General features: G+C 34.5%; 2 protein-coding genes, 1 long non-coding RNA gene and 2 pseudogenes across 10 annotated transcripts; 4 read left to right on the top strand and 1 right to left on the bottom strand.

Moving 5' to 3' along the window:
• The first annotated feature begins 9,102 nt into the window (after positions 1-9,102).
• Positions 9,103-11,958, top strand: LOC104786441 (UDP-glycosyltransferase 74D1). Its single transcript, XM_010511860.3, has 2 exons — positions 9,103-9,897; positions 11,056-11,958. The coding sequence occupies exons 1-2, from the start codon at positions 9,253-9,255 to the stop codon at positions 11,779-11,781; spliced, it is 1,371 nt and encodes a 456-aa protein (XP_010510162.2). The 5' UTR covers positions 9,103-9,252; the 3' UTR covers positions 11,782-11,958.
• A 3,515-nt stretch (positions 11,959-15,473) lies between these two features.
• Positions 15,474-17,739, top strand: LOC104786440 (putative E3 ubiquitin-protein ligase ARI10; annotated as a pseudogene). The gene is made up of 3 exons (XR_015556645.1): positions 15,474-16,806; positions 17,085-17,183; positions 17,273-17,739. The product of XR_015556645.1 is annotated as a putative E3 ubiquitin-protein ligase ARI10 (transcript).
• An 806-nt stretch (positions 17,740-18,545) lies between these two features.
• LOC104789101 (putative E3 ubiquitin-protein ligase ARI11) lies at positions 18,546-21,005 on the top strand (annotated as a pseudogene). Its single transcript, XR_015556644.1, has 3 exons — positions 18,546-19,888; positions 20,335-20,433; positions 20,513-21,005. The product of XR_015556644.1 is annotated as a putative E3 ubiquitin-protein ligase ARI11 (transcript).
• A 122-nt stretch (positions 21,006-21,127) lies between these two features.
• LOC104786439 (uncharacterized) lies at positions 21,128-22,723 on the top strand. Of its 3 annotated transcripts, XR_015556650.1 has the most exons (5): positions 21,128-21,270; positions 21,405-21,605; positions 21,888-21,958; positions 22,058-22,154; positions 22,424-22,723. It is a non-coding gene; the product is annotated as an uncharacterized LOC104786439 (long non-coding RNA). The 3 variants fall into 3 exon arrangements; XR_767497.3 differs by lacking the exon at positions 21,128-21,270 and having other exon boundaries at positions 21,280-21,605; XR_015556651.1 differs by lacking the exon at positions 21,128-21,270 and having other exon boundaries at positions 21,332-21,605; positions 22,272-22,723.
• A 173-nt stretch (positions 22,724-22,896) lies between these two features.
• On the bottom strand, positions 22,897-24,663 carry LOC104786438 (uncharacterized). Of its 4 annotated transcripts, none has more exons than XM_087449803.1 (6): positions 24,266-24,663; positions 23,886-24,001; positions 23,772-23,803; positions 23,305-23,457; positions 23,149-23,221; positions 22,897-23,014 (listed from the first exon to the last, which is right to left on the bottom strand). In XM_087449803.1, exons 1-5 carry the CDS (start codon positions 24,357-24,359, stop codon positions 23,215-23,217), a joined length of 402 nt encoding a protein of 133 aa, XP_087305929.1. In that variant the 5' UTR covers positions 24,360-24,663; the 3' UTR covers positions 22,897-23,014; positions 23,149-23,214. The 4 variants fall into 4 exon arrangements, with proteins under 4 accessions (XP_087305929.1, XP_087305931.1, XP_087305933.1 ...); XM_087449805.1 differs by having other exon boundaries at positions 23,305-23,543; positions 24,266-24,640; XM_087449807.1 differs by having other exon boundaries at positions 23,305-23,553; positions 24,266-24,639.
• Positions 24,664-27,674: the final 3,011 nt, after the last annotated feature.

Genomic DNA, 27,674 nt, shown 5'->3' with positions numbered 1-27,674 from the left:
ATTTTAAACCGCTAGATGGAAAAGTGTGCGGTTTTCACTAGATTGAAGTTTATTTACGTATCCACCATATATTAGGAATTAATTTCCCACTTATGTCTATGAATCGGTACCATCATGTTCTTCAATCAATAACAGCGAAAACGAAATCGATGTGGTGAAACATGTGATAATAATATCTCAACTTTTCATGTTTTCTTCTTTGGGTTAAACACTAATTTTAGAAATTACTTGCATTTTCTTTTTTTTTTGGCAGATTCCAGATCACTTTGAAAGTGACTGTTATACATTATGTTTTTAAAAAATTGTATATACAGATTAATTAGAAAGTCATCAAAGACTAAATAAGTTACCTTTAGTAGATCTTTTCTTTCTAACTTGACTTGTCATTTGGTCGTGCTTACGCTTTCTAGAATTTGATTTTGTGTTGTCACAAGTATGTCTGACTTTTTCTTCGACACTCTCTATTTCCATGCTCATTTGTAATATTTCTATATATTATCAAAATGTTTGATACCCAGAAAGTATAAGAAATTAAAATTCAACTAAAATTTTAAAAGCTTTATTTACAAAAGAATGGAAACTTACCTGGATCATTTATATCTAATGGACATCCTACATAATTTTTTTTTTGTTACATTTATACCATGTTTGTTAAAAAAATAAATAGGTTAAATAATAGAACATATATAAATTTATAATTATACCATGTTTGTTAAAAAAATTTGGCTTAGCATCACTGCATATCATCGTGCCTCTCATATCTTGGTTTTAGTTTTTCCAGAAAGTCAAAAAATAAAATCTGCACATTAAGAATTAGAAACATTAGCCATGCAAAAAAATATAGCACGCGTATTTATTCAACGGATCAAAAAGATGAAAACAGGAAAGGCTAAAAATATTGAAGAGACTAAAAGATTACAAAATTAAGATTAATGTATGAATTTAGTAGTGTCGACTAACAATAATAATAATCTAACCGGAGAAACACTACAGGTCAGCGAAAATATTAAATTACCTTGAATTAGAGATTGATGCTTGTTAGTTAAAAACACTTCAATTAAACAATCATTTAGTACTCAGAAAACAATTTTTGAAACTTATGTTGTCCAAAAAAGTTAATATATAATAACCAAATAGGTGTAAGACATAGAGGTATGAAAAAAAAAGGTGTCAAAATTAATAGATGAGAAACATGGAAATATAACAAAGAGGTGTAAGACATAGAGGTATGGAATAAAAAGGTGTTAAAATTAAGAGATGTAATTTTTGAAAGATGGGGGTGTAATGAAAAGACATGAATAATAGGTACATTAAAGAGGTGTAAGACATAGAGGTACAACAAAGAGGTGTAACACATAGAGGTGTGAAATTAAAAGGTGTAAAAATTAATGGATGTGATTTTTGAAACCAGGAGGTACAACAAAGAGATGCAAAGACTAAAAGGTGTGATTTAAAAGGTGTAAAAATGAATGAATGTGATTTTTGAAATCAGGAGGTACAACAAAGAGATGCAAAGACTAAGAGGTGTGATTTTTGAAAGATGGGGGTGCGACGAAAAGACACGATTAATAATTTTAAACCGTTGGATTAAAACTGGAACCAATCTCATCCGTTGGATTAAAAGTTGACACAAAAAAGTGGGTTAAGGTGTCAAAATTAATAGATGAGAAACATGGAGATACAACAAAGAGGTGTAAGACATAGAGGTATGAAATAAAAGGGTGTTACAATTAAGAGGTGTGATTTTTGAAAGATTGGGGTGTAATGAAAAGACATGAATAATAGGTACAACAAAGAGGTGTAAGACATAGAGGTACAACAAAGAGGTGTAACACATAGAGGTGTGAAATTAAAAGGTGTAAAAATTAATGGATGTGATTTTTGAAACCAGGAGGTACAACAAAGAGATGCAAAGACTAAGAAGTGTGATTTAAAAGGTGTAATAATGAATGGATGTGATTTTTGAAATCAGGAGGTACAACAAAGAGATGCAAAGACTAAGAGGTGAGATTTTGAAAGATGGGGGTGCGACAAAAGACACGATTAATAAATTTAAACTGTTGGATTAAAACTGGAACCAATCTCATCCGTTGGATTAAAAGTTGACACAAAAAAGTGGGTTAAGGTGTCAAAATTAATAGATGAGAAACATGGAGATACAACAAAGAGGTGTAAGACATAGAGGTATGAAATAAAAAGGTGTTAAAATTAAGAGGTGTGATATTTGAAAGATGGGAGTGTAATGAAAAGATATGAATAATAGGTACAACAAAAAGGTGTAAAACATAGAGGTACAACAAAGAGGTGTAACACATAGAGGTGTGATTTAAAAGGTGTAAAAATGAATGGATGTGATTTTTGAAACCAAGAGGTACAACAAAGAGATGCAAAGACTAAGATGTGTGATTTTTAAAAGATGGAGGTGCGACAAAAAAACACGATTAATAATTTTAAACCGTTGGATTAAAACTAGAACCAATCTCATCCGTTGGATTAAAAGTTGACACAAAAAAGTGGGTTTGCTATTATATATAGATGATACGAAAAAACGTAAAAGATAAAAAATGAAATTATTAATAGCATATAATTTTTTCACTTTGAATATTTGATAAAGTCGTAAGAGAATTTCAAAATTACATGACTTAAATCGTAAACAGAAGACGACTTGTCACATTTGTTATCACTTACAAACTAAGCAGTTATATTCGTTTTTGACCTCCCAAAATTAGAAAAAAAAAATACATTATGAAGTCATTTAACATAGGGAATTTCATTTTGAATACCATAATACTGATACCGATATGCATTAGCCATTAGCATCTAAAAAAAACTCCCTTATAAAACAAGACGTCATTGTTTTGTTGTGGACGTATCAAGATTTTTGTTTAAAGGGTGTACGTATCAAGATGTTATTGTATTGTTGTCCGAACGTGCATATACTCGGCAATACAAATTAGTAGGTATATTTTAGCTACTTCTGACAAAAAAAAAAAAAAAAAAAAAAATCCTAGCTACATTTATAAATTTATTAAGAAAAAACATGTACAACGACTATTGTATTCGTTGTCTTTTTTAGTTGGAAGTTTATGATTTCATATAACATAGCTTAGTAAACCTAATATCCCGTCCATCTCAAAAAAAAAAAAAGTGCGTCAAAATCAACATTGCAGATACGTGAATGATTAACATTAGTATATATACATATATATCTGTATATATATTTTATGTATATATATTTTATTGTATAAAGTTTGATGTCAAAATTACTCATTAACAAGATCGTGACATGTGTCAATTGTATCATTTAAATGTTGACACATGTCAATTCTAAATTTATTAAAAATTTTAAAAATAAAAATGTAAAAATTCAAAATCTACTATAAAAAAGTTTTATATAAAAGTAAAATAGAGAAAGAAAAATATAATTTTATTTAGAATCTTTTAAAGAAAAAAAAATCTTTGTAAACTTCCAAATATAAAACAAACACAGTTTTAAAAATATTAAAAGACAATTATAAGGAAATTAAAAAAATTTAAACAGCTTTAAAATTTAGAAAAATGTAAATACTCACCTTTACATAAAAAAAAGATTGATGAAGTAAAAAAAATAAAAAAATAGATCGTCTTATATCTTTTTCACCAATCAAATAATTTATTCAAAAAAACTGCTATTGTAATATTTAAGATAAGAGTTTGTAAGATTAACATATACGTTTTTGTAACTATAAAAATGTTAAAGTGAAGAGACATATAATAGATTATTTAATGTGTTCATAAAAACAATTTGTTGGTAGTAGTAAATATTAAAGATTATATTTTAAGAGTAAAAATTAGATTTTAACAGTAAAATATATTTGTGTGTACAAATATACTTTTATTAGTAAAGTAGATAGTAGATTTGTAAATGGATATACATTAGTGTATTATAGCAAGAAAAAAACAACTATTTTCTATAACCAAAAGTTTTTTGTTTGTCAACCATTGGGCCACAACTGGCCGGCCCATTAGCCAAATTCCTACATTCGTATGAAGTAGGACTCGATCCCTGGTGTAATGGTGCCTTCTGCAAATGAGCTTACCTCCTGCCACTGCTCTAAGACTACTTCACTTTATAACTAAAAGTTTATCTCATTACTTTTATACATTGTTTTACTGACGAAAAAATAAATATATATTATTTGTTAAATTTTATTTTATTTTAATAACTTTGAACCATCTACAATTATTTTCTTTAAATAAAAATGTATCTATTTACTTTTTATTTTTCAACCAAATAATAAATTAAAAGGAAATTTCTCGGTTAGTTGTCCAAGCTGGAGGGAAGGAATTTACAAAAGAAACTTTAGAGATAAGAGAACGCAAAGCACGGGCAAGACAATCTGCCTTCATATTTGACGCATGCGGGATCCAAGAGATGAAGAATAGTGGAAAGGACTCCAGCGAGTTAAACTCATCGAACAGGTTGGAGAAGAACGATCAATCTTCAGGGTTTGACAAGCGATCCCTGCAACACTTAGCACAATCAACCTCGAAATGTTGATAAGCGATCCCTGCAACACTTATCCTCTCCATGGCCCACAACAACGCTTCTAACTCTGAATGTAGGGGGAGGGGCTCTGTCTTAGACACTTGGCCCCCAACAACAAGGTTCGCTCCTCACCAATGCAACACCACCAGCCCAATCATGAATGAACATTGGTTGTTTTCCAAGAACCATCAATCTGACAACAAGGTGACGACACCTGGACATCTGAAGACGGAGATGGAGGTGATATGACCAACGTAAAAGAGAGCGTCTCTTCCCAGACTAACTTATCGCCTAAAGCCTGAGAAATTATATCATTCGTCTTGATCTCTAAACCTTGAAAAACTTTTTTATTTATGGCCTTCCAGATTGCCCATAAAATTAATGGTAATTTAAGAAATTGATCAGGATCACTCTATTGAGAGGCATCCCTCCAGAAAACAAAATCCAAATTCGAGTACACCAACTCATATGGAAAACCCTCCGATGAGACCGGAGTCAGAGATAAATCCCAAACTTCACACGAGCGAGGGAATTCAAAAAAATATGATTAATTTTAAACCCGCACATCGGGCGGGTCTTAATCTAGTAGTGGTATAAATTAAAACAACATTATTTTTGAAGTAAAAGTTAAAATTTTAAATGGCGCTCTTTGTAAATTGGAAAAAGTATATGATTAGATGTGATGTACATATTATATCATCTTTTAAAATCGTAAAGAATTCATCTGTCACTCTAACTTGTTGAAATTTGACCATTGTATCAGTACAAGAAAATATTTTTATTAAAACAAAATATTTAGTCACAATAAAAAATATTTAGTTATAATATTGTTACGAATTTGTGACGATTTTTGAATGGTTGCAATACAATCACAAATTTTTATTTGTAACAAAAACGTCACAAGAGTTGCAACCAATATATTAGTAACCATTTTGTCATCAATAATTACGACACAAAAAAGTAACAAAACTGTTTCAATTACATACTAACAAAACGTCTTTAAATCGTCACAATTCGTGTTTAAAATAACGTTTTAATTATGTATCTTATTATTACGAAACTATAGTCTCAAATGGTCACAAATGATAATTAAAATTTTTTCGTAAAATTTTAACAAATACTCAAAAATCATGATATTTTGTGACTATCATAATGTCCAATCTTATCATTAGAAGTTAGTTTCAAATGGTCACAAGTTATTAATAAAAAATTCATTGCATATGATAAAAATTATAACTAAAAAATTAATCTCAAAACAATTTATTTTTAAAAATTTATAATCATACAAATTTTTTATAATCATAAACATTAGATATACATTATAAGCTAACTTTATTCTTACAAAGAAAATAAATCACAAATTCGACCAGATGCACATATTCGACCATAACTTTCATATTATAACTCCTATGGAAATGATCTTAGGCTCTCTGGAAAGGTAAGACTCAAATATTTCCATCGGCGGGAGATAAGCTTCTAGTTCAATTTGTAGTAGTGGAAAACGATTTCACAAGATGACTGATGTTAATTCGCGGATCTGCACAGAATAGGTTTGAGAAAACATTTATAACTTTTAATCTACAAAAAGGATTACAAAATCCTTTGGGGAAAACTTACATCTATGGGTTGGGAAATTTCTCACCAAAATTCGTCCATAAAAGAGTCTGCTTAAACCTTCTTTTCCACCATCTCCTAGGATATGTAAGATTTGTCCTTAATCTCAAATGTGGCTCTTTGTTCTCTTTCTCTCAAAAGGTTTACTCTCTCTCTAGGTTTAGGAGGCACGAAATTATAAAAAATAAAACCCTAATCATCTCTTAAATAAGTCCTATTAATGGTAATTTAAGAAGTTGATCCGGATCACTCTATTGAGAGGCATCCCTCCAGAAAACAAAATCCAAATTCGAGTACACCGACTCATATGGAAAACCCTCCGATGAGACCGGAGTCGGAGATAAATCCCAAACTTCACACGAGCGAGGGAATTCAAAAAAATATGATTAATTTTAAATCCGCACATCGGGCGGGTCCTAATCTAGTAGTGGTATAAATTAAAACAACATTATTTTGAAGTAAAAGTTAAAATTTTAAATGGCGCTCTTTGTAAATTGGAAAAAGTATATGATTAGATGTGATGTACATATTATATCATCTTTTAAAATCTTAGAGAATTCATCTGTCACTCTAACTTGTTGAAATTTGACCATTGTATCAGTACAAGAAAATATTTTTATTAAAACAAAATATTTAGTCACAATAAAAAATATTTAGTTATAATATTGTTACGAATTTGTGACGATTTTTGAATGGTTGCAATACAATGGTCACAAATTTTTATTTGTAACAAAAACGTCACAAGAGTTGCAACCAATATATTAGTAACCATTTTGTCATCAATAATTACGACACAAAAAAAGTAACAAAACTGTTTCAGTTACAGACTAACAAAACGTCTTTAAATCGTCACAATTCGTGTTTAAAATAATGTTTTAATTATGTATCTTATTATGAAGAAACTATAGTCTCAAATGGTCACAAATGATAATTAAAATTTTTTCGTAAAATTTTAACAAATACTCAAAAATCATGATATTTTGTGACTATCATAATGTCCAATCTTATCATTAGAAGTTAGTTTCAAATGGTCACAAGTTATTAATAAAAAATTCATTGCATATGATAAAAATTATAACTAAAAAATTAATCACAAAACAATTTATTTTTTAAAATTTATAATCATACAAATTTTTTATAATCATAAACATTAGATATATATTATAAGCTAACTTTATTCTTACAAAGAAAATAAATCACAAATTCGACCAGATGCACATATTCGACCATAACTTTCATATTATAACTCCTATGGAAATGATCTTAGGCTCTCTGGAAAGGTAAGACTCAAATCTTTCCAACGGCGGGAGATAAGCTTCTAGTTCAATTTGTAGCAGTGGAAAACGATTTCACAAGATGACTGATGTTAATTCGCGGATCTGCACAGAATAGGTTTGAGAAAACATTTATAACTTTTAATCTACAAAAAGGATTACAAAATCCTTTGGGGAAAACTTACATCTATGGGTTGGGAAATTTCTCACCAAAATTCGTCCATAAAAGAGTCTGTTTAACCCTTCTTTTCCACCATCTCCTAGGATATGTAAGATTTGTCCTTAATCTCAAATGTAGCTCTTTGTTCTCTTTCTCTCAAAAGGTTTACTCTCTCTCTCTAGGTTTAGGAGGCACGAAATTATAAAAAATAAAACCCTAATCATCTCTTAATTAAGTCTTGTTAAATTAGGGTTAGAGATTTGGCTTAATGGACTTTGTATAAATGACATAATAATATATACTATTTTATGACTAATGTTTACTCATTTTAATATCACAAACTGTGACTTGCATATCTGTTATAAGTTCATAACTAATTTGCAGCAACATATTGGTCACAATGTAGTCATAAGAGTGACGATTAATATTATCGTAACATATTCGTCACTAATTGTGACAAACTTTTGTTGCTGATTTTTTTCCGTCATAATATAGTGACAAAAAAACTATATGAATTTGTGACAAATAAATTTAGTCATAATATCGTATTGAAAGTGCCACAAATTTGTAATGAGAATTTTTTGTCTCAAAAATACGTCTCAATAACTTATTTTCTTGTAGTATATGTATTGTGAGTTTGCTTTGACAAAAAAAAAAATGTATTATGAGTATGTACTATGTTTGCTAGTGGCACAGAATTTACAAGTTTCATTTCAGCTAGTAACCAAATTTCTGAACTGGCATTGATGTTAATTTGAAAGTAACTAAGTAAGAGGTTTCTCGTAGGTCATAACATGCAACATCTCGGTGTAATTCTAAATATGTTTCCAGTGGTACATATTATTTAAGTATTACACAATGACCTATTCCTTAAATTTTCCCAAAAACAACCCTATAAATTAGGATGTCAAAAATCTTATTCGAATACATGTTATTTGACTAATGTATATGCATTGTACTCAAAAAATGCATAGGTAAACTGTTTTTGTCAGTCGAAATGGTAGTTTAAAAGTTATATAAAACAAAATATATCGATAAATGCCAAAAATAACCAAAATATAAAAGTAGAATGGAAATAACCACATACTATATCAACAAGAGAAAATGAAGCCAATAATAGAAATTGAACAAATAAAATATACACACAAGGAAAGCTTTTCTTCCAACGATTCGAGAAGCAAAGTCCATATGGTGGGAGAAACTATAGAAGATACATGCAATATATAGATAATTAATTTAATCTCATACTAATAGCATAATTCCAATTTTAGTTTATTTTAGTTTTATGTAGATTCTGGTAAATCTTTTCGTTAGTCAACATCTGCTGGAAAACTTTTTTTTTTTTTTAACCCTTCTATCAAGAAGAAATCTAACTAGGCACATAATTTGTAAGAATTTATATCTATTATCCCTATGCCATTGTACACAGAAGGCAATAATATTATTATAGTTAACTTTCCTATTTGGTAAAGAGACATTTCATAGAAACAAATCTTTAATATGAAAAGGTGCATATATATCCAATTAAATACCATTTTTTTCTCCGTTGCATATATCCCATAAATACTACCCTCTCCCCATGCCAGAGTTTTGTATCACAAATTTAACAAAAGAGAGAGAGAGAGAGAGAGAGAGAGAGAGAGAGAGAGAGAGAGAGAGAGAGAGAGAGAGAGAAAATGGGAGAAAATGCTAAAGCAAATGTGTTAGTCTTCTCATTCCCGATACAAGGACATATAAACCCTCTTCTCCAATTCTCAAAACGTTTAATCTCCAAAAACGTTACGGTCACATTCCTCACCACTTCCTCCACCCACAACTCCATCCTCCGCCGTGCTATCTCTGGCGGAGCCACCGCTCTCCCGCTATCTTTCGTCCCCATAGACGATGGCTTCGAGGAAGGCCACCCATCTACCGACACATCTCCCGACTACTTCTCAAAGTTCCAAGAAAACGTCTCTAGAAGCCTATCTGAACTTATCTCCTCGATGGACCCCAAACCAAACGCCGTCGTTTACGACTCTTGTCTGCCTTATGTTCTCGACGTTTGCCGGAAACATCCCGGGGTCGCTGCGGCGTCGTTTTTCACTCAAAATTCCACCGTGAACGCAATCTATGTTCATTTCTTGCGTGGGGAGTTCAAGGAGTTTCAAAACGAAGTAGTTTTGCCTGCGATGCCTCCGTTGAAGGGTAATGACTTGCCAGTGTTTCTGTACGATAACAATATCTGCCGGCCGTTGTTTGAGCTCATTAGTAGCCAGTTCATCAATGTTGACGACATTGACTTCTTCTTGGTTAACTCTTTCGACGAACTTGAAGTTGAGGTAATTCTTAACTCTTCTCTCGTGCTTATTAGTATGCATGAAATCCAAATGATATAATGATAATGGTGGATAGTATATCATATCAGTTATACGCAAAATGAAATCCAAATGATATAATGATAATGGTAAATAGTGGATACTATCCTATTCTTGCTGAATCAATTAGTACATGATGTGACCCATATCGAAACTAAAACCAAGCATTAAAATACATTTAAGTGGCAAATTCCAATTGCATTTAGGTATTTTGCGAGATAATTCCTTACTGCTATATGGATGTAGCTTTTCAGGTTCGTGGTAAAAATATTGATTTAATGTTGGTAAATAATTGTAGCAAAACGAAATACAAAAAAAAAAAACATCATTATGTAAACCGACAAAAAGAACATTATTCATTCATCTTCGGCCGAAAGGTATCCAATTGGGGCGAACATCCCAAGGTGCAGATTAGATATCTGATTGGATTGGGTCTTCACGTGGCAAATATATAGCCAGAAAACGACTAGCTATCGTCTCAAATATACACATACGTGTCTCGCCATTTACCTTTGATTATTTAGCAATCATAGATATTGGCTTAGCATGTGTGATGTGTGTCCTACAATAGAATTAGTGGATTAGTTCAAGTTATTAATATTATTATTATATCATTGAGAATTTGGTCCATGAAATTTTTTACTCGTAGATTTGAAAAAGTTAATTTGTAGCTTCCCATTTTTAAACTCCAACATATAAAAATATAGACTCAATAGGGGGTCTCCTAGTACAAATATAACAAGAGCTAGACGTTATCCATATTTTTCCTTTCTGGTGTCTCTTTATTTCCACTGGTCCCTATCGATCTTCTAGGTTCTTGATTTCTTTTCTAAGCCTAAAAACATGACAATAGAAAACGTGATCATGTTTGGGTTTAAACAAGTCATTGTTAGTCAGAAAACTTTTAGGTTAGGCCGGGACGGCTGGTTTACATAATGTCTTTTTTGGTTATATATCAATTTCAATATAAATAGGTTTCCTTGTTAATTTCTAGAAAACAAAAAGTTGAAGTGAGTCATATACTGAACTAGTGCAATTTTTTTTCTTATGGACTATCAACCTATCAATCTTTTTTCTTTTATTAATTGCATGTATTAAAGGGTGTGCTAACTTTTTCTTCAGGTGTTACAATGGATGACGAACCAATGGCCGGTCAAGAACATAGGACCGATGATTCCATCAATGTACTTAGACAAACGATTAGCAGGCGACAAAGACTACGGAATCAACCTCTTCAATGCCCAAGTTAACGAATGCCTTGACTGGCTTGACTCAAAACAGCCCAGTTCAGTGATCTACGTCTCCTTTGGAAGCTTGGCCGTCTTAAAAGACGATCAAATGATAGAAGTCGCAGCTGGACTAAAACAAACCGGCCATAACTTCTTATGGGTTGTTAGAGAAACAGAAAAAAGCAAGCTCCCGAGCAACTACGTAGAGGAAATTGGTGAGAAAGGGTTGATAGTGAATTGGAGTCCTCAATTACAAGTTCTTGCGCATAAATCCATCGGTTGTTTCATGACGCATTGTGGATGGAATTCGACTTTAGAGGCATTGAGCTTAGGAGTGGCTTTGATTGGAATGCCGGCTTATAGCGATCAACCAACTAATGCTAAGTTTATAGAAGATGTGTGGAAGGTTGGGGTTAGGGTTAAGGCAGATCAAAATGGGTTTGTGACAAAGGAAGAGATTGTGAGATGTGTTGGAGAAGTTATGGAAGAGATGTCGGAGAAAGGGAAGGAGGTTAGAAAGAATGCTCGGAAATTGATGGAGTTTGCAAGAGAAGCTTTGTCTGAAGGAGGAAACTCTGATAACAATATTGATGAGTTTATTGCTAAAATTGTGAGGTAAACTGATTGTATTAGTCTGTAATGCTTATTAATGTGTTTGTTTTTTTTCTTTCCTGGGAGTTTTTATAAAAGAACTAAGAAGTTTGGAATAATGTTATGTTGTTTGTTTTGTTAAGTTATATTTATGGTGCGAACAATGTGATTTAAAAATGGTTTAGAAGTTGAGAAATTTGGGACCTCTCGTTTTCCATGTGTTTTACTCGATTGTTTATCTGTTAGACTGACATATATCTGCAGAAAACCTTCTCGTACAACTGATGCATGTGAGGCTACTTATCCGGTTTGTTTATTTTTAGGTCCTCTAATGCCACATTTCGAATTGTGATAGACCAATTCTAATGACATTAAAAAGTTTTAAAAGTATTTTCCTTTCTTTCATACGCCATAAGCTTTGAAGTTATCTTATTTAACGTCCAAACTTCTTTTTTTTTTGTCATTTTTTTTCTGGGTAGGAACTTTTTTTTTTTTTTTTTTTTTTGTCTTTTAACTCTGCACGCAAGAAATGTGTATGGTCACGTGATATTTTCTTACAAGAATCAACTCATGGAGAGTTAAAAGACAAAAAACAACAAAGTTTAGCTTGTGTTCTCAAGAGATTTGCTATCTCTGATTTTTTCATTTATGGTAAGTCTGGGCATAAAAACCGTACCCGAATACCCAACCCAGAACCCGACCCGAAAAACCGGGTTCGGGTTGGGTTCGGGTTTGCCTATAAAATCTTATTGGGTTCTATTTTCTAATACTCGTGGGTTCGGGTTAGGGTCGGGTAATACCCGGTACCCGTTTGGGTACTCAATAAACCCGAACATATAAACATATTTATAATATTTATCATTAATATAATACAATTACTCTAAAGTTATGATTATAATTTTGAATATTTCATTTAGTTTTATACCTAAATATCAAAAATAATCAAAATATCTAAAATATATTGTCACATAAGTCAAACTTTAACTAAATTTATTTAAATTTAATTAATTTTAATTATGTTTTTTCGGGTACCCGGTAGTTCGGGTACTAATTGGGTTCTGAAAATTGTAACCCAAACCGACCCGAACCCGGTACTACCCGAACCGAACCGAACCGAACCCAAACATAGTAAAATACCCGAATGGGTTCTATTTTTCATTATCCATTAACCCGAACCCGAATGGGTAATACCCGAACCCAAACGGATAACCCAAATGCCCAGCCCTAATTTGTGGTATTTATGAAACGATGAGATTTAACTTGTGTTTGTAATATTGTATTGGAAGATATAGTTACTATTATGATATATTGTGAATATTCTCTACCTAGAGTTTAGGAATTTATACATCTTGCTCTCCAAGTTTAGTATATTCTGTCTCTCTCTTGTATATATACCTGATGTAAGAGTTTGAGATCAATAACACAAACATTCTTAATATCTAGCATTCTCTAGTTTTACATGGTAGCAGAGCCTACACACGCTGGCACATTAATTAATATGTCCCGGATAGAGGCCCGATCACTCCATTAATTGATGCCCAAAAGAAAGTTCAATTCCATCAAGATAGCCGAAAAAAAAATAGAGCATTATCTCGAGGGGGCGTGATAGATTCTGTCGAGATTAACGGCTAGAATAGCCATTATCTCGAGAGTACGTTTGGAGAAAAGATCCCACATCTGATAGATGTGAAGGGACTTGAGTAATATATGAAGGGTTAGTGCCTCTCTACTTATTGCCAATTGGTTTTGAGTTGGAAGCCCATAGTAAAACCCGAGTTTAACATGGTATCAGAGCCAAGCAAACACAAACTAGATCCCGACGACTTGGTAAAAATATTTTGTTCAAACCCCGTTGGAAGCCCATAGTAAAGCCCGAGTTTAACATGATAACATATTGTAAAACCGTAACAAAGCAAACACAAACTAGATCTCTTAAGAACACAAGCTAAATCTCATGGTTTTATAAACACCCAAATGGAAAAAAAAAATCAGAGATAGCAAATCTCTTAAGAACACAAGCTAAATCTCATCGTTTCATAAACATCCAAATGGAAAAAATCAGAGATAACAAATTTCATAAGAACAAGAGTTATATCTCATCGTTTCATAAACACCTAAGTGAAAAAAATGAAGAGTTTGCTTCTGCTGCAATACAAATTGAAACAAAAAATCAAACCATCAACAACAAAAGACAAAATAATCGACTTATGAGTTCTGTGAGCTAGGAGAATCGAAACAGAGCTGCGAGCTTCTGCTATGGTGCATAATCGAAACGGAGCTGCAAGCTTCTTCTATGGTGGCAAAAGAAATTCGAATTTTGTGGTTGGAGAACAAAACAGAGAGCTTCTACAATGGTGGCACAAGTCGAGCTTCGGGAGTTAACTCATCTAGTAGACTAATACTAGATTTTAACCTGCAGTACGGGAAAATATTTTTATCATAAAAAATTTTAATTTTTTAAAATTGTTTTTTTTGTTAATTTTAAAATTTGACCAGATGTATACCGCAGACACAGCGAGACAATTATTTAGTTTTAATTATAATAATGTTACATTTTTTTCGTATCAAATTTCTTATGGTCATAAAAAAATAAATTTTAGTACTTTTTAGATTTAACCGTGAAAGAATTATCTTATATTATTATATTTTAAAAATTTTAGTATTTTTCAATTTAACCCGTAAGTTTAATGTTTATTAGATTTAATCCTTGAAAGAATTATATCCGTAAAAGTTATTATGCAATATACCATGGATTAAATTATAATATAAATACTCCAATTAATTAGATTTAATCCATAAAATAATTAATTTTACATTTTTATCAGCATATTAATAACCATTAAAGATTTTAATTGTTCGTATCGAACAATATAGTTATTATTCAATATTAGAGTTCTTAAAGAGAAAAATATATTGTATAGATATTTTTAGCATATGTTATTAAGTGTAATAAATTTCTAAATATATAATAATGTTTTAGGAATCTAATTGATTTTGCTTTTTTTGTGCAATTTTTTAAAGATTAACTTTATAAATAAATATAACTTAAAGGATAGAACACTAAATGTATTTAAAAAATGTTAATATAGATATTATTAAGTATAGTACAAATGAATTAGTTTATTAAAAGTAACTTCGTTTTGAGTTAATATTTTATAGTTGTTGACAACAACTATAAAAATAGTTATTTTTAAATGGAAAACCAAATCTACGTACAGGTTTTAAAATCAAAAATCAAATCCTTAAATTTTTTTTAAATTATACTTCCTCCGTTTCAAAATATAAGATGTTTTGGAGAAGTTTGTTGTTTCATAATATAGGATGTTTTCAAATTTCAATGTAACTTTTAGATTAGTTTATTATTTTATATTATGCAGTATTGTTTCTGATTGGTTGAACTTGTTAAAATTAAAAATTTCTTAATCTGCGTGTTTTGCTTAAAACATCCTATATTTTGATACGGAGGGAGTATTTATTAATAGTTACTGATTATACTTATAGAATAAGAACGAAAGTTATGTATATGTAAATCCAGAGAAACTATCAATTCCTACTTATTGGGCTAAAGTGATGTTTTTTAATAGGTTTCTAGTATTAATTATGACTTTTGACTTTTTCCTTATCCTTTTTTCTCAGACGTTAAAAGCTTACTTTGTTTAATTAAAAGGTCTAATATCTATAAAAAAAAATCCCCAAACCCCTAATAATATTAAGGCGGCCTTTGAGATTATTAGAAGAGAGCTTCTACAAGCGAGTTTATTAGTGCGCAGCCCTAATTTTTGGTTTCGTCTCTGCTTCCTATAATCCTCGAAGCCGTTTTAGGGTTTTATATTTATTTATTCTTTTTCAGCTCACCATGGATTATTCAGATGATGGTATCGAATCAGGAGAGGAGAACCTTTACAGTGATGTTGAGGTTGAGGATAATGAAGTCGATTATGGATTGTGTGAGGAAGACATCAAAGGATTTCAGAAAGGTTACGTAGTTCTCAAGGAAGAAGACATCCGCAAGCATCAAAGAGACGATATCGAACGAGTTTCCACGGGTCTCTCTATAAGCCAAGCCGAAGCGATCGCTCTGCTTCGTCACTATCATTGGCGTGTTAGTAAAGTCGAAGATCAATGGTTTACGGAGGAAGAGAGGATCCGTGAGACCGTTGGTATATTGAAGGAGCCTGTCGTTGATATTAATAGTCAAAAAGTAATCCAATGTGGGATTTGCTTCGAGTCATACACTCGAGGGAAAATCGCAAGGGTTTCTTGTGGTCATCCTTATTGCAATACTTGCTGGACTGGTTATGTCACTTCTAAGATAGGAGACGGTCCGGGATGTTTAAGGATTAAATGTCCTGAGCCTTCTTGTTCAGGTGCGGTTGGTCAAGATATGATCGATAAGTTTGGTAAGAAAAAAGATAAGGAGAAGTACTATAGATATTTACTCAGGTCTTATGTGGAAGAAGACGTCGTAGAGAGGATTAAATGGTGTCCATCGCCTGAATGCGAATGCGCGATTGATTTTGGTGTTGGTGGGAGTGGAAGTGGAAGTGGAAGTAGTTGTTATGATATTACTTGTTCGTGTTCGCATAGCTTTTGCTGGAACTGCAGGGAAGATGCTCACAGTCCTGTGGACTGTGAAACGGTGTCAAAATGGATATTCAAGACCCAGGATGAGGGCGAGAACAAGAACTGGATGCTTGCGCATTCAAAGCCTTGTCCTAAATGCAAACGTCCGATCGAGAAGGGCGAAGGATGCAACCATATGATATGTTCATCTCCGTGTGGGTATGAGTTTTGTTGGATTTGTCTTGAAGAATATAATAGTCACGTGGCTTGCAACAGGTTTGTTGAAGAGGCTGAAGATAAGAGAAAATTGCTTAAAGATGAATTGGCTAGGTACATGCATTATTATGAAAGATGGGTAGTCAATCAATCGTCGAGGCTTAAGGCTATAAGTGATCTGGAGAAATGGCAATCGGTGCAGCTTAAGCGGCTTAGTGGCACACTGGGCAAACCAGAAACTGAGTTGGAATTCACCGTGGAGGCATGGCGTCAGGTTAGTCAAAAGTATTTAAATAACTCTCTGGTTCGTAACACTGAAAAAATATGTGAATGACTACATAGTATATAGAAAAACAAAGAAAGCTTTATTAAATTGAAAGACCATCTTATTGAAGATTTCATGATTAAATTTTATCATTAATCTTGAACTGATGAAATCATTCAACCGTAATGTCAATTACCAATGAGATTCTAATAATGGCGTTTAATTTTGTTAGATTACAACATTGTTGCTGAACCGTTACTGACATGTAACTGATTAAACTGTTGCAGATCATCGAATGCAGGAGGGTCTTAAAATGGACCTATGCGTATGGATACTACCTACCTGATCATGAAATCGGCAAGAAAAAATTTTCGAGTATTTGCAAGGTAAGTTATTGGTACGGAAACACTTTTAGCTGTGTGATGCTAATTTGTCCATTCTAGCTAACTAAAATATTTTGCTGTGTTGTTTTCAGCGGATGCTGAATCAGGTTTGGAGAGGCTTCATCGTTGTGCAGAGACGGAGTTGAAAGAGTTCATACATAAATCTGATGATCCAACCAATGCTTTCTATAGTTTCAAGATGAAATTAACTGATTTGACTAAAGCAACTAAAACTTTCTTCGAAAATCTGGTGAAAGCTTTGGAGAATGGTCTTTCTGATGTCGTATGTAGTGGTGAGACCAAATCAACAGAAGAAAGTGGTATGAAGCTTTACGACCATATGATATTCTCAACACAATTCTCTGATGAATGGGTAGATGACGAATGGTGACGACTACATCGTTTGACGGAAGCATTCTTATTTCAGAAGACACACAAGGTATTATATGAAGCTACAAGTGGCTACTTAGATCTCCCATCATCAGTTTAATAATAATCCCTTTGTTAATTCTTAGGAATTTGGTTAGTTTATTTATTTATAAGGAATTTCACATTGCTACTCGACTCTAGAATTTTTTTGATTACTTGCTCCCCCCTAGTACAAATTTGGTGAAAACAACTATCTCTACAGGTCAAAGGATCAAATTTAAACTTCTTTTTGAATAAATAAAATTACGTTTGTTCAATGATTGAGAAATTTTAATTTGGACACCAAATTGATCTCGAGGCTAAAGTTTACGAGATCTTCAGGTTTTGTGAAGAAGTAGAGTTTTTTTACCACTCATATTACATCGCCATGAAGCCTCGATCGAGTTACAAAACAAAATTCAACTAATTGAAAATGAAAGAACTTGAAGTGTCCATGATACGGCCATGAAGGAAAGGTCACTGCAATGGGTACCGTAGACATGTATTCCCGTGGAAGCACGGAGGCAAACTACCCGTGACTAAATTGCAATTTAATAGGGGGAGCACCAAAGAAGACATATAAAAGCATCAAACTTGGTGACGACTTAATAGGAAACGAAATGAAAGAGCATCAATGCTTACATCTTGAGCTGAATACCACAAACTAAATCAAAAGATTAATAACGAGATAGTACTCTCTTCTCTGTTCCCATATATAAGAAGTTTTCGACTTTTTTCTTTATTTCAATTTATTAATTTATGACTATTTAATTTTGCAGTATTTTTTATTTATTATTTCCTAATGTTTTGTGCCTAAACCTAGTAATAATTAATAAATCAAAAGATAACAACAAAATAGTTTTCTTTTCCTTAATAATAGTATATATCCCTAATATCCTTTAACAGAATAAAATAAAATAATATCCCTCCTCTTTAGCTGAAACCCTACTAGTACCCTATAAAAGGCGTCACGGAGAAACTAGAAGAGAAGCAGCGATAAGTTTTTAGAAAGCAGCCCTAATATATATCCGAGGAGTTAATCCCTATACCCTATACATTAATTAACCTCAACATCGTTTTAGGGTTTTTTCTTTCAGCCGAACATGGATCATTCGGATGATGAGATAATGTATATCGACTCGGAAGAGGAGAATCTTCTCAGCGATGATGAAGAAAGAGAATCTGATGAAAACTACGACGGATTAGCTGATCAGGACGATCACATGAAACGATCTAAGAAAAGTTACGTAGTTCTCAAGGAAGAAGACATCCGCAAGCATCAAAGAGACGATATCGAACGAGTTTCCACGGCTCTCTCTATAAGCCAAGTCGAAGCGATCGCTCTGCTTCTTCACTATCAATGGAGCGTTAGTAAAGTCGAAGATGAATGGTTTGCGGATGAAGAGAAAACCCGTGAAACCGTTGGTATACTGAAGGAGCCTGTCGTTGATCTTAACGGTGAAAAAGAAATTGAATGTGGGATTTGCTTCGAGTCATACACTGGAGGGGAAATCGAAAGGGTTTCTTGTGCTCATCCTTATTGCATTACTTGCTGGACTGGTTACATCACTACAAAAATCGAAGACGGTTCGGGATGTTTGAGAGTTGTATGTCCTGAGCCTTCTTGTTCTGCTGCTGTTGGTCAAGACCTGATCGATAAGATCGCTAAGAAAGAACATAAGGAGAAGTATTATACGTATTTTCTTAGGTCTTATGTCGAAGAAGGGAAGAAGTTTAAATGGTGTCCTTCACCGGGATGCGAATACGCGGTTGATTTTGGTGGAAGTAGTACTAGTAATTACGATGTTTCTTGTTTGTGTTCGTTTAAGTTTTGCTGGGATTGCTGTGAAGACGCTCACAGTCCTGTGGATTGTGATACCGTGTCAAAGTGGTTACTAAAGAACAAGGATGAGTCCGAGAACACGAACTGGATACTTTCTAAGACAAAGCCTTGTCCTAAATGCAAGCGTCCGATCGAGAAGAACCAAGGATGTAGCCATATGTCATGCTCAGCTCCGTGTAGATTTCAGTTTTGTTGGATTTGCCTTAAACCATGGAGCGGTCACGCGGCTTGCAATAAGTTTAAAGGAGACAATGAGGATGAAACTAAGAGAAAAAGGGCTAAAGAAGCGATCGATAGATACCACCATTATTTCGAAAGATGGGAATTCAATCAATCGTCTTGGCTGAAGGCTATAAGTGATCTGGAGAAATGGCAATCGGTGCAGCTTAAGGAGCTTAGTGCAATATTGGGCACACCAGAAACTCAGCTCCAATTCACCGTAGAGGCATGGCTTCAGGTTAGTATATATATAATGATTCTTTGATTTTAGTAACATTACGAAACCGTTGGAAAAGTATGTGGAATAATATAACAGCTGTGGAACAGAATTGAATTATTTACATTGTAGAATAAACGATAAAAGCCTTATATTATATTGAAAACCCCACCTAGAAGACCAATGACACTCTTAAGTTAGATTTTGTTTGATTAAACAAAAATAAAAATAAGTACTATGTGGATTAATGTAATTGGTAACAGCTAGCGGAATAGAATCTAGGAAGACTACATCCTTGAAAAATATGAGAAAAGTTTATTAAATTGAAATAACTTCTTAATGACGAAATAAATTTTTGCAACAGTGAAATCATTCCACCATTATAAAAATTACCAATGAGACACTAAGTTAAGACTTTTCTTGATTACAACATTGTTATTGATATGTAATTGATTTCGCTGTTATAGATCGTTGAATGTAGGAGGGTCTTGAAATGGACCTATGCATATGGATACTACCTACTTGATCATGAACCCGACAAACGACTTTTTTCGAGTATTTGCAAGGTCAGTTTTTGATATGGAAGTAATCTTAATTTTTCCATATTTTTTTTTAGTATAATTTTTGTTTTGTGTTGTTATTCAGGGGAGGCGGAAACTGGTTTGGAGAGACTTCATCATTGTGCAGAAGAGGAGTTGAAACAGTTTATCGGTAGAACTGAAGTCCCACCGAAAAAATTTACTGAGTTCCAAGTGAAATTAATTGGTTTGACTACAGTAACTAAAACCTACTTCGAAAATCTGGTGAAAGCTTTGGAGAATGGGCTTGCTGATTTGGTATATAGTAAGACCAAACAAACAGAAGAATCTGGTGGTAAATCAATAGAAGAATCTGGTGGTTTGAACCTTTATGACCAAATGATATTCTCACAATTCTCTGGTGACGAACATTTAGAGGACTAGAGGACTATAGTGACGTCGTTTGAGGGAAGCCTATCAAAAGATATTATATGAAGCTCCAAGTGGCTACTGAGATCTCTCAATTTAATAAACTCTTTGTTAGTTCTTACCAGTTTAATTGGATAATTTGTTTTATAAATCTTTGACTATTCTCAATTATAAAAGGAGTTTCACATTGCTATTTGACTTTACAAATTTTTATTACATTCTCTCTCCTAATGAGCACATGCTCGTGATTCGTCCACAATTTTTGTTTCGCACGCAAAAAAACGTACATGAAAACCTATTTTTGTAGACACTTAAATAAGTCCAAGGTACCCATATGTGATCTGCGAGTCTAACAATCACACTAAAGTCATCTAAATTCTTAAGAAAGCTAGAAGACAATGAGGGACCCTTAGACTCGTTGCTCAAGCGAGCATCGGAAGAACTCTGGAAGAAACGGTACGTGACAGCTTCTGGTTGGATGTCTTTAAAATATAAAAGACTAATTTTTTTTTGAATCTCATTTTCTTTTCTTTTCCGACTCTCTCTCTTTGCTCCCTCGACGAACCGATGAATCTCTTCTGATTCTTCAGTTTTCCTAGATTTTAATCGATTCACCGTTTTTCCGGCATAAAGACGTTTGCTCGTAGAACGATCTCTGTTCGGTTCTGGTTCCAATCGTTATTAATCTCGATCCGACGTTTCGGATCCGACGACAATCGATCTCCGATTGCGATACGAGCATGGATGGTTTATCTGATGGACTTACGGGGACGGCGAGGTGAATCGGCAAGGTTAGTTTTCATTATTCAATCGTGATAGGGATTGTCCTGTCTTGTTTTCTCCGTCAAGGTTAGCTTTCCAACTTTGCTTTCTCCGTCTTGTTTCTTGAAGACTCTGTTTCTGTCTTTCCCTTTTGTACACAAAAGACTTTGTAAGAAGAAGAGAAGAACCGAATCATTTTGGATACACTTAAAAGATTCTTTGATTTATGATTTGTATTTTTCATTTTTTTTTTGTGTGTTTAGTTTATGTGTTTGATGTATTGATTGTAATTATATTTTGTTTGTGATCAGTATGAAGATCCAGTCCGTCAAGAAGCTGCTCCAAAGACCTCGAGGAGAAAGCATTGGTCTCTCTAGCCAAGGTTTGAGTTTATTATATTCACCGATTAAGAAACTGTAAGTTCTGATATTGATCTTATGTGAGGGACTTTTAACTGATCCAAGCTTTTAAAATCTTTTAGGTTATGGAAGAGTGTAAAGGAATTGATCTACAAGAGAGGTTATGGAAAGCTAAACCACCACAGGATAGCTTTAACTGACAACTCTATCGTAGAGCAGGTTTGTAGTTTGCCTCTGTTATACTAATTTCTTACATGTTGTTTAGATATGATGTACTAGTACTCACGATTTCTATGCTAATATGCCAAAGATGTTGTTTATATGATGAACTATTAGTCTTCTTGTGGTGGAGGTAATGCTGCAACGCCATTGTATTGGAACCATGCTTATGTTAGTGATAAAGTTAGGTGTAGTATTCTTGTATTTCGACCCAGTCTCCATTCCTGCAGAGGTGTCTAATAACTGTAACATGTTCTATGGTTTGACAGAAGCAATAGATGAGAATGTGTGATTAGAGGATCTGTAAGCGGTGGAGCTGAGCAAGTTTATTGGGGGGTTCATATAAGGGGAGTTCTTAATTTTTTTATGAATTAATTGTGTACTGTTTGGAATATAAGAACCTATGATCTCTTAGATAAAATTATCTCTTTTATTGGTAGGTTCTTATTTTGGGTCTCTTATTTTTGAAAATATTGTTTTTTAAAATTTAAAAAATTTAAATAGAATAGAAATGGTATAAATGTGTAAACATTTAAGATTTTATAAAATTAAAAAATATTGTATTTTAATTAATTTTCAAACATACAAAACATAATAAAAACATTAATATATATTACAACAAAAGTGCAATTTATAAATGGAGAGAATGATTAATTTTAATACTGATTTGCTCCAAATTTTGCCCAAATATTCTCAACCAAATCATCTTGCAACCATTTAAATAGAATAAAAGTGGTATAAATAGAGAAACATAATATTGCATTTTAATTAATTTTCAAACATACAAAAATTAATTAAAACATTAATACATATTACAATAGACACAAGGGCTCTATACTCATCATCTAGCTTTCTTTAAGCTGTTAAAGAATGAATAAAAAAAAAAAGAGTTAGAATGGAAAACAAACATCACGTGCTTAACTAAAATAAAGATATAGAGCGGTTGCTTGAGTTTTGTATTGCGGAAGCATAGCAGCTAAGGACTGGTGATTACCAGTGGGAAACACTTGCTGATAACCTGAAGTGGGCATTGCGTTTTGAGTAGAAATACTCGCAGCTCTCAGTGCCTACAAACAAATATGAGTAAACCACGGTATTAAGGGAAAGCTCTAAATATGTTTCTATGGAAGAGAAGAGGGAATTTGGTTACTTCGGCCATGAATCTGAGCTGTCTTTACACAAGCACGTTGCTAGATGTTTCAGTATCATTTGCCTTAACCTCCATTTTTCATTGTGAATCATGAGAGGAACTGTCAATCCTCGAATCAAAAGGGTTGTAAGAACAATGGATGCCCACCTGCAACTACACAACATTTTAAGATAGGAAGACTGTACAAGTTCAGTTCTGCGCCGAGCAGTGAATGTGTGCAAGTGGTAAGATCATCGCCCCTATAAAAGCCTAAAATAAGGTCAGTAGCAATATATTTAAAAGGAATACAGACCATAGATAGTTTTCTGTTCCAAGTTTGCAGCACAAACATGTACAGCATAAACTGGGTGTTGCCTAAAACGATGATAAGTAGGAGAATGAATCACACATAGGCATGCCACAAGAAGAGCTAAGATGAATACATTTCACATTTTACAAAGAGAATGGAATACATAATACAGCCATACTTGAAAGCTGAAATAACTTGTTGTTGTTGCCTCTGAAATCAACAACAAAACACGATTAGAGATGATGATACACTCCCAAAAAGGCCACTGAAAGTGATGTCAGTTTAATCATACCTGAGTTGCATTCATGATAATCTGACTTTGAAGTCGGGTTTTGAGAGTATCTACAGGATGCATCATCCCTTCTCCAAAAGCTCCAGCTAAACCTCCCCATAAGAACTCTCTCCAAACTACATCAACGATTCAATGTGTTGAAAATTAAACTAATTGACCAGACTTGCAACTACTAGCTTTCGACGAAATTGAAAAATCAATGCCACTGAACATGATCCAGATGTTTCTCACAACAATCACCAGACGAAATTTCAACGTTTCCGCTAAAGAAAAACTCATCGTTTCAGCATAATCATGATCATCAATCAAATCTACAACGATACTCGAAGCAACAAACGAAAAAGAACGATGAAGGCGAAGTAGAGAGACACGTCGCTTACCGAAAAATTGATCCGGCGTGGCTTTGATTTTGACGCTCTTACGATAACTCAAAGGAGGTTGCTCATGGCTCGAATCGGAGCTCTTCTTCGCCATTTCCGTTTACTGAAGCTTCTCGAACCTTCCACGAGTCAATCTCCACGACGATTCAAATCGCCACCGCTACCGTCGCCTCCGATAACATCTCTGCCGATTCAACTCGCCTCCGACCCAAAACTCCACAGATTCTATACCCTCCGATTAAACCAGCTCTTCCTTTGACGGATCGACACTTTGATCGGGAGAGAAGGAGAGAAGGAGAGAAAGAGAGAAAGAGAAAAAGAAAGAAAGAAATGTCGGGAAATTTTTTTTTTATTCCCTTCTCTATATTTCTCTTGGACCAACAATAAATGGACACGTTGGGTCTCTTAAAAATAATTTCAGTATGTTAAATAAGAGAGTCTCTTCTCTATTTTTGATTTATTTTTAACCTACCAAAAATCTAAAAACCCCCCTTACAACCCCTGATAATCATGCCCTTATGGAGTATTCTGTTGGTGTAGAAGAAAGAGAGAGTTACTTTTTTTTTTTTGTTAAAAGGCTTTCAATTTAAAATGCAAAAGGGTACATAAAAAGTTTACAGGGCCTTAGCCCATTACAAGTCCCTAAAGAAACTCATTAATTTAAGGAACTAGAAGTTGAACCAAAGATAGAATAGAACCAAGAATTAGAATCGAACCAGAAATTTGGTTGAGTAAATAACCGTCCATCCTCCAAACCACCTTCAATTATTACTCGAATACATCCAAACAAGCCAGTGGAAAGTGAAGAGGTAGGGTTGGAGATCGCATCTTGAGGAGAGACTCTTGCATGCCGCCGTTTAAGAGAGTCCAGCGAACCAGAGATGGAGGAGGTCTAAGGAGAGTTGAAGGTTAGAGTCGCGAAAGCTTGAAGCTCTGTTCCGAATCGTCAAGTCGATTTGTCGAAGGAGAAGGTCAGTGGATTTGAAAGCGTTTCGATGGAGTCGATGATTCCTCTCAGTCCAGATCGCGTAGATCACCGCCTGCCAAGCTATCAAGAGTAGTTTTCGGGACATCTTGTCGATTCTACAAAGAGTGAGGCTGGTGAGAGTCGTGGACCAGCTGTTCGAGGGGGAAAAAGCACATCGCCTCGCTACTGTTTCCCAGATCGACCAGCTGTAGGGACATTCGATGAAGAGATGCTCACGTGATTCAGGCATGGCTGCACAAAATAGACATAGGGGGTCCACCTGCAAGCCCCAGTTTAACAGCCGGTCTCTCGTCGGACAACGATTCAACACAAAAAGCCAGGTTAGAAAGGAATGCTTTGGGATACGTCCTGAGAACCAAACCACCCCATGCCAAGGAACAGTAGGGTGACTCTCTCGAAGAGCAGAACTGATGGAGCCCGTGTTATGCCGATCCCGCCGTTGGTCGTCAAGCCACCAGAGGTAAGTGTCAGGAACTTCTGTTAAGGTGATAGTAGATAGAACAGTGTGTAAATTCACATGCGCTTCTGATCTTGCAGGAGGTAAACACCACGTCCCCCGTCGCCAAAGGTCAGATAGAGTAGCTCCTCTACGAATACCAACTTGGTAGAGCCCATCCTCCTGAAGGTAAGTCGTCATCTTGCCTAAATCGCTCCAGTTATCAGTCCAAAATTGACAAGATTTTCCATCCCCTAGTTTCACCTTGATCCACGGGTAAGCTTCGTCTCTTAACTTTAACAGTTTGTTTGCTAACCAAGAGTTCCTGTTACTAGGCTTACGAGTCCAGAAGGAACTTAAATTGCCAGCCAATATTTCTCGCCTGAACCACGCTACCCAAACGGATCCAGAACGAAAGAAGAGCATCCATATAAGCTTGATCATACATGCCTTATTCCAGTTAGATAAGTCCCTAATACCCAGACCCCCTTCCTTCTTGTCTAGAATAACCGTTTCCCATGCCACTCTAGCAGAATGATGTCCCTCTGTCGTTCCTTTCCAGAGAAATGCACTTGAGAGAGAGTTCAGCATCCTTATGCATTGCTTTGGGAGGACAAAACTTGAGCACCAGAAGTTGGATATGCCAGCTATCACCGAGTTCAACATTTGCAACCTGCCAGCAAAAGAGAGGGACTTCGTAGACCAAGCGTTAAAGCAGCCCTTTACCTTTTGAATAAGTGGTGCACAATCCAGTAAGCTCAGTTTCTTCGTACACAAAGGAACTCCTAAGTATCTGATAGGAATTTGACCATGCGTAAGTCCAGTTGTGCTAACAATATGATCAGTTTTAGATGAGGAGAGACCGGAGGTGAAGAAACTAGTTTTGGGGAGACTGATTGCTAGCCCAGACACTTCCTCAAATTCCTTCAGGACTTGGAGGACACCTTGCACCGAGGAGACTGAACCTTCAACGAAGATCAGAAGATCATCTGCAAAGCAAAGGTGAGTAAGTTTCATCTCTTTACACCTATGATGGTACTGGATTCTGCCTTCCTCAGTTGCTTTATCTAAACAGGCAGATAAACAATTCATTGCGAGGACAAAGAGATAAGGAGAGAGCGGATCCCCTTGGCGCAGCCCCCTAAGACCTTTGAAGTAACCATGGACATTTCCATTAAATCCCACAGAGAAAGACGGTGTACATATGCAAGCCTTAAGCCATCGAAGGTATTGCTCTGGTACTTCAATTCCTCTTAAGCAACTGAAGATAAACTCCCACCTTACTGTATCAAAAGCCTTAGCTATATCCACTTTGATAGTGATACGTTTCAGACCATTCGTTTTTTGATATCCATTAACTTGTTCAGCTGCTAATAAAGTATTTTCTACCAATAATCTTCCACGGATAAAGGCTGTTTGATTCTTCTGCACCAGATCCGGGAGAATGGGCTTCAGTCTCGCAACTAACAGCTTAGAGACTACTTTGTATAAAGTGTTGAGACAGGAGATAGGTCGGAAGTCAGAGACAAGTGAAGCACCTGGAACCTTTGGAACCATTGCCAGAATGGTAGCATTAACCGCAGAGGGAAGAAAAGAAGTGTGGAAGAAGCGGAGAATGCTAAGGGTAACCTCCTGTCCCAGTATATCCCAAGATGTTTTATAGAAGGCTGAAGTAAAGCCATCCGGACCAGGTGCTTTGTTTGCTTTAAGCTTAAATATAACCTTCCTTATTTCCTCAGCGGTTGGAACCTTTGACATAGTTTGCTTTAATTCAGGTGAGCAACAGTAGGTGAGCAGGGTTTGAAACCAATGGATGGGGGCAACAACTTGTGGAAGTATAGCAGGCGCAAGGAGAGTTTTGAAGTGGTTTACCGCCAACAAGCTCATTTCTATAGGGTCATCAACAATGGTCGCGAGGGGGTGGTGAATGAACGTATGGCATTAAAGGCATTCCTCAACTGCATAATACGGTGAAAGTAAGTGGT

This window comes from Camelina sativa, chromosome 5 (genome assembly GCF_030686135.1).
Source record: "Camelina sativa cultivar CO46 ecotype springtype chromosome 5, ASM3068613v1".
Lineage (NCBI taxonomy): Eukaryota > Viridiplantae > Streptophyta > Magnoliopsida > Brassicales > Brassicaceae > Camelina > Camelina sativa.
Note: the sequence above shows the minus strand (reverse complement) of the source record. Positions and strands in the feature narration are given on the sequence as shown.